General features: G+C 41.0%; 1 protein-coding gene across 1 annotated transcript; it reads left to right on the top strand.

Moving 5' to 3' along the window:
• The first annotated feature begins 205 nt into the window (after window positions 1-205).
• Window positions 206-2228, top strand: LOC147867424 (uncharacterized). The gene has a single exon (XM_087315203.1). It carries the CDS (start codon window positions 375-377, stop codon window positions 2124-2126), a length of 1752 nt encoding a protein of 583 aa, XP_087171329.1. The 5' UTR covers window positions 206-374; the 3' UTR covers window positions 2127-2228.
• Window positions 2229-3774: the final 1546 nt, after the last annotated feature.

Raw genomic sequence — 3774 nt, forward strand, 5'->3', positions numbered from 1 at the left:
TGACAAGATCCGAGAAGTTCACAACTATATGTTGTCTGTGGGCATGTGGAAGATCATGAACTCGAATGCTTGTAGGATCAACATACAATGGTAAATTTGGAACTTAGAGGGGCATTCTGGTAAATAGGCGAACTTCCAGGGGTATCCTGGTACTTTTCCCTAAATTACAATAACCTTCTTTACAATAGTGGTGGTGCTCGTGCAGGTTGTGGTGGTATGTAATGAATGAGAAGAGACTCACTTCTCCCGTAAGGGGTGGGGGGCATGGTGATTCCCATAGAAGAAGAAGAAGAAGAAGAAGAAGAAGAAGAAGAGGTTGTTAGATGTTCTGACGTCCTTTCCTTCTCTCAATACATGCAGGCAAAGGCAAGGTGATGCTCGTGAGGAGGTGGAGGTGGGGGCTGAGGCTGGGCGATGGCTTCTCAGAAGTCCCACGCAGAGAAAGAGAAAGAGAAAGAGAAAGAGAAAGAGCAAGAAGCACAGCAACCAGAAGCAGGGGATTGTCACTACTCTCCCAAGCTTTATCACAAATTGCATCAGATAGCCGGGGCCGTCTAGAGCTGTTGGAGCAAGTGAAGGCGATTGGTCGTATCATAAGGCAGTCGGATTGGGACCCAAACTCCAGACGCGCCTCCTCAAGCCTAGGGTTCACCCTTACTCCAGATCACGTGACACACCTCATTAGTGGCCTTTCCACAACGAATCACAGAGGTGGTACGGGAAGCGATATAGACACCTATACTGATGAGTACTCATCAGGTATCAGTGCCTGTGGAGGTACGGGCGAGCTCCCAGATGCGCCTGTCTGGGCACTTCGCATCTACATTTGGGCAGCACGGCAACCCGGATACCGACACAATGCCATAATCAGAAGCCTCGTTCTTGAACTATGGGAACCTAGAGAACTAGTTCTACCTTTCCTTCATGTGGTAGACAACCCTTCTCTTCTCAACTCGCCCGAAAAATTCACCCTCTTGATCCAGGGCTACGGATTGGCACGAATGCCTGACATGGCTATGTCTACCCTGACGAGAATGACTGCATCTGGGTTTCATCCCGACGTCACACATTTCAATGCACTGTTGTTTGTTCTTGTCCATGAAAACCGTCTCCCGACGATGAGAGAGCTTTTCAAACACATGCTAGACAGAGGTATCATCCCTAATGCATCCACTTATGCTCTCCGTGTTCGTGCCTATGCAGCATCTGGTCAATTCGAAGAAGCCCATAAGGCCTTTCGGCAAATGCTAAAAGCGGGGTTCCGCCCTGATTTGAAGACTTTTGGTTACCTCATTGATTCCATGTGTAAGGCTAAACGTACCCGTCTCCTCTATGTCATTCTTGTTGATTTGCATGAGCATCGATGTAGCCCTGATGTGTCTATATATCATGAGCTACTGGAGGGTCTTTGCCGCAATGATTGTGTTAAAGATGCTGAAAAAGTGGTTAAGCTTATCCGAGAGCGAGGTATTAACCCTAGCTCATTTGTATGTAATGTCCTCGCCAAAGGGCAATGCAGAGAAGGTAAAATACAGTGTGCTCTTACACAAGTCCATGACATGATTAAACATGGGTTTCTTCCAAACCCAGATGTTTTTGATTTGTTGTTGATCAACCTATTCAAGCATGGTCGGATTGGCAACATATGCAAACTTCTGAGTAAGCTCGTGGATCGAGGGTTTGTACCTCCTATATCAAGCTACAACATATTGATCTATGGGATGTGTAAATGTGAGGAAATAGACAAAGCATTTGAAAGTTGGGGAATTGTAGTGCGATTTTGCCTTCCAAGTGTGAAAGTGTATAGGGCACTTATTGAAGGGCTATGTAAATCGGGTAGAGTGGCTGAAGCAAAACTTGTTTTCCAAACAACTATAGGGAAGGGAGGTACAGGTGATGATGCTGCCCATGATGTATTGATTCTGAGATTGAAGCAAGCCGGAAGGCTAAATGATGTGAGGGAATGTCAAGGAATACTTGACGTAAGGAGACAAAGAAAAACTCATGATGATGAGGATTTAGGGAGGTCCTTCCTAGAAATCACTACTGATCATGGGCATAGGGAAAAAAACGTTGACGATGAGAATCATGGTAGTGAAGATTTCAGTGATGATGAGAAATTTTAATAAGGACCCTCCAAGGTATGACTATATACACTGTATGTATCAATTCAATCTGATAATATACTTCAAGATATATGTTATAGAATTAAAGTTTTGTTCTACTAAGTATGTGGTTTATGTGATTTACTTCATGTTGAAGATTGCTGTGTAATCATCATTATTGTTCGAATATTTTTATTATTCAATCATATTGGTGATATTTTCATCTCTTGCTATCGTTTCTTTTTCATTCAGGATAGTTTGTCAGTATGTATACCTGATTGTTACGGATTTCTCTTGAATAAACATTGAACAATATTGTCAAGAGACAACCATGAGTATCAATAATGAGAATATGACCAACATGAGTTGGTGTATATTTTATGAAGGAAACTAAGAATTGGAGCATAGACGGCATAGGTCCAAATGATGGGTATCATAGTTTTTCTATCCAGAATCGGTATGACCATCATAATACATCTATTTCATATCTTGAAGGCATATTCTATGTACTAGATTGTTGCACATTCCAACTGTTCAATGTATTTTGTCTATCGGCATTCGGTCATGTTCTTCTTAATTTACCTCTCACATAGCATTTGGAAAGAAATGTAATTTTTGGGTAATTTCACTAGCATTAAATTTTGAAAATCCCTTTATACACCAGAAAGTTAAAAGACTTTTAACTTCATACAACGGTCTTCTTGTTTTGTTCATTTTCCCTTTGAACAATTTCTTGCAAAACTGATTATTTTAAAATTGGTTCATGATAAGGGTACAGAATTTCAGGATTGAAATTGATATTTTGGGAGATAACCATAGGGTTGAAGTTAAAATTATCTGTCATAAACTAAGGTTAGTAGGCTTATGTTGTGAATTGATCATGTTGCTTTATCAAGCTATGTGTAGGTAGGAGGTAAAATACATATGACAACCATAAAAGCTGAACATGATATTTAGTTAATATATATCTGACAAATTGATGGACATTATTCAAATCAGTAAGACAAGGTTATCCACTAAGTTGTTCTCTTTTATGCCATTGACACAAATCCACTTCTACATTTGATGGCAACATTGGCTATTGATTAGAATCAAATTCAACTAGTGTGAACACACCTTGAGAGTAGGTTTGTCAGGCCCATACCAACTTGTTTTGGAACACATTGGGTTTGTCCCAACTCACTTTGGGACCACATTCCAATTGGGACTGTTTAGGAGCACCGCATTCTCCCCGGTCAACTAGAGCTTGAGTCCCTATACAATCATGGGTTATTCTCGATTCTTGTAGTAATCGAGTACCATTTCTCGATGTCCCTTAATCATTGTAGCTTCTTCTATCCAAATGGACTCTAAGGGCGATTGATCTTTGTCCTTTACTAAGAACTAGACTTGTCCTTTTCATAGTCGTTGTTGAAGGATAGCCTCTGGTATGAAAGAAGTGATAGTGGTGGTGGTCCATGGCCCCACTTCCGTTTAGGTACAAATTTCTTGAGGAGGCTCACATGGAATGTATTATGGATGCATAGCCTTGGTGGTAACTGAAGGTTGTATGTCACATTATTGATGCATCTCAATACTTTGTACTGCCCATAGAACCGATGATTAAGTTTTGCCATCAACGGCTCTAGGAGTCGGATATGTTTGGCGTTCACTAGCAACAAATCACCAA

The sequence above is a fragment of the Azolla caroliniana genome, unplaced genomic scaffold (genome assembly GCF_043228905.1).
Source record: "Azolla caroliniana isolate FFs.n. ecotype wild unplaced genomic scaffold, voAzoCaro1.0.p SCAF_2, whole genome shotgun sequence".
Lineage (NCBI taxonomy): Eukaryota > Viridiplantae > Streptophyta > Polypodiopsida > Salviniales > Salviniaceae > Azolla > Azolla caroliniana.

What these genes read in the sequence shown, in the direction of transcription:
- LOC147867424 (XM_087315203.1), top strand. Translation starts at nt 375, where the DNA reads ATGCTCGTGAGGAGGTGGAGGTGGGGGCTGAGGCTGGGCGATGGCTTC.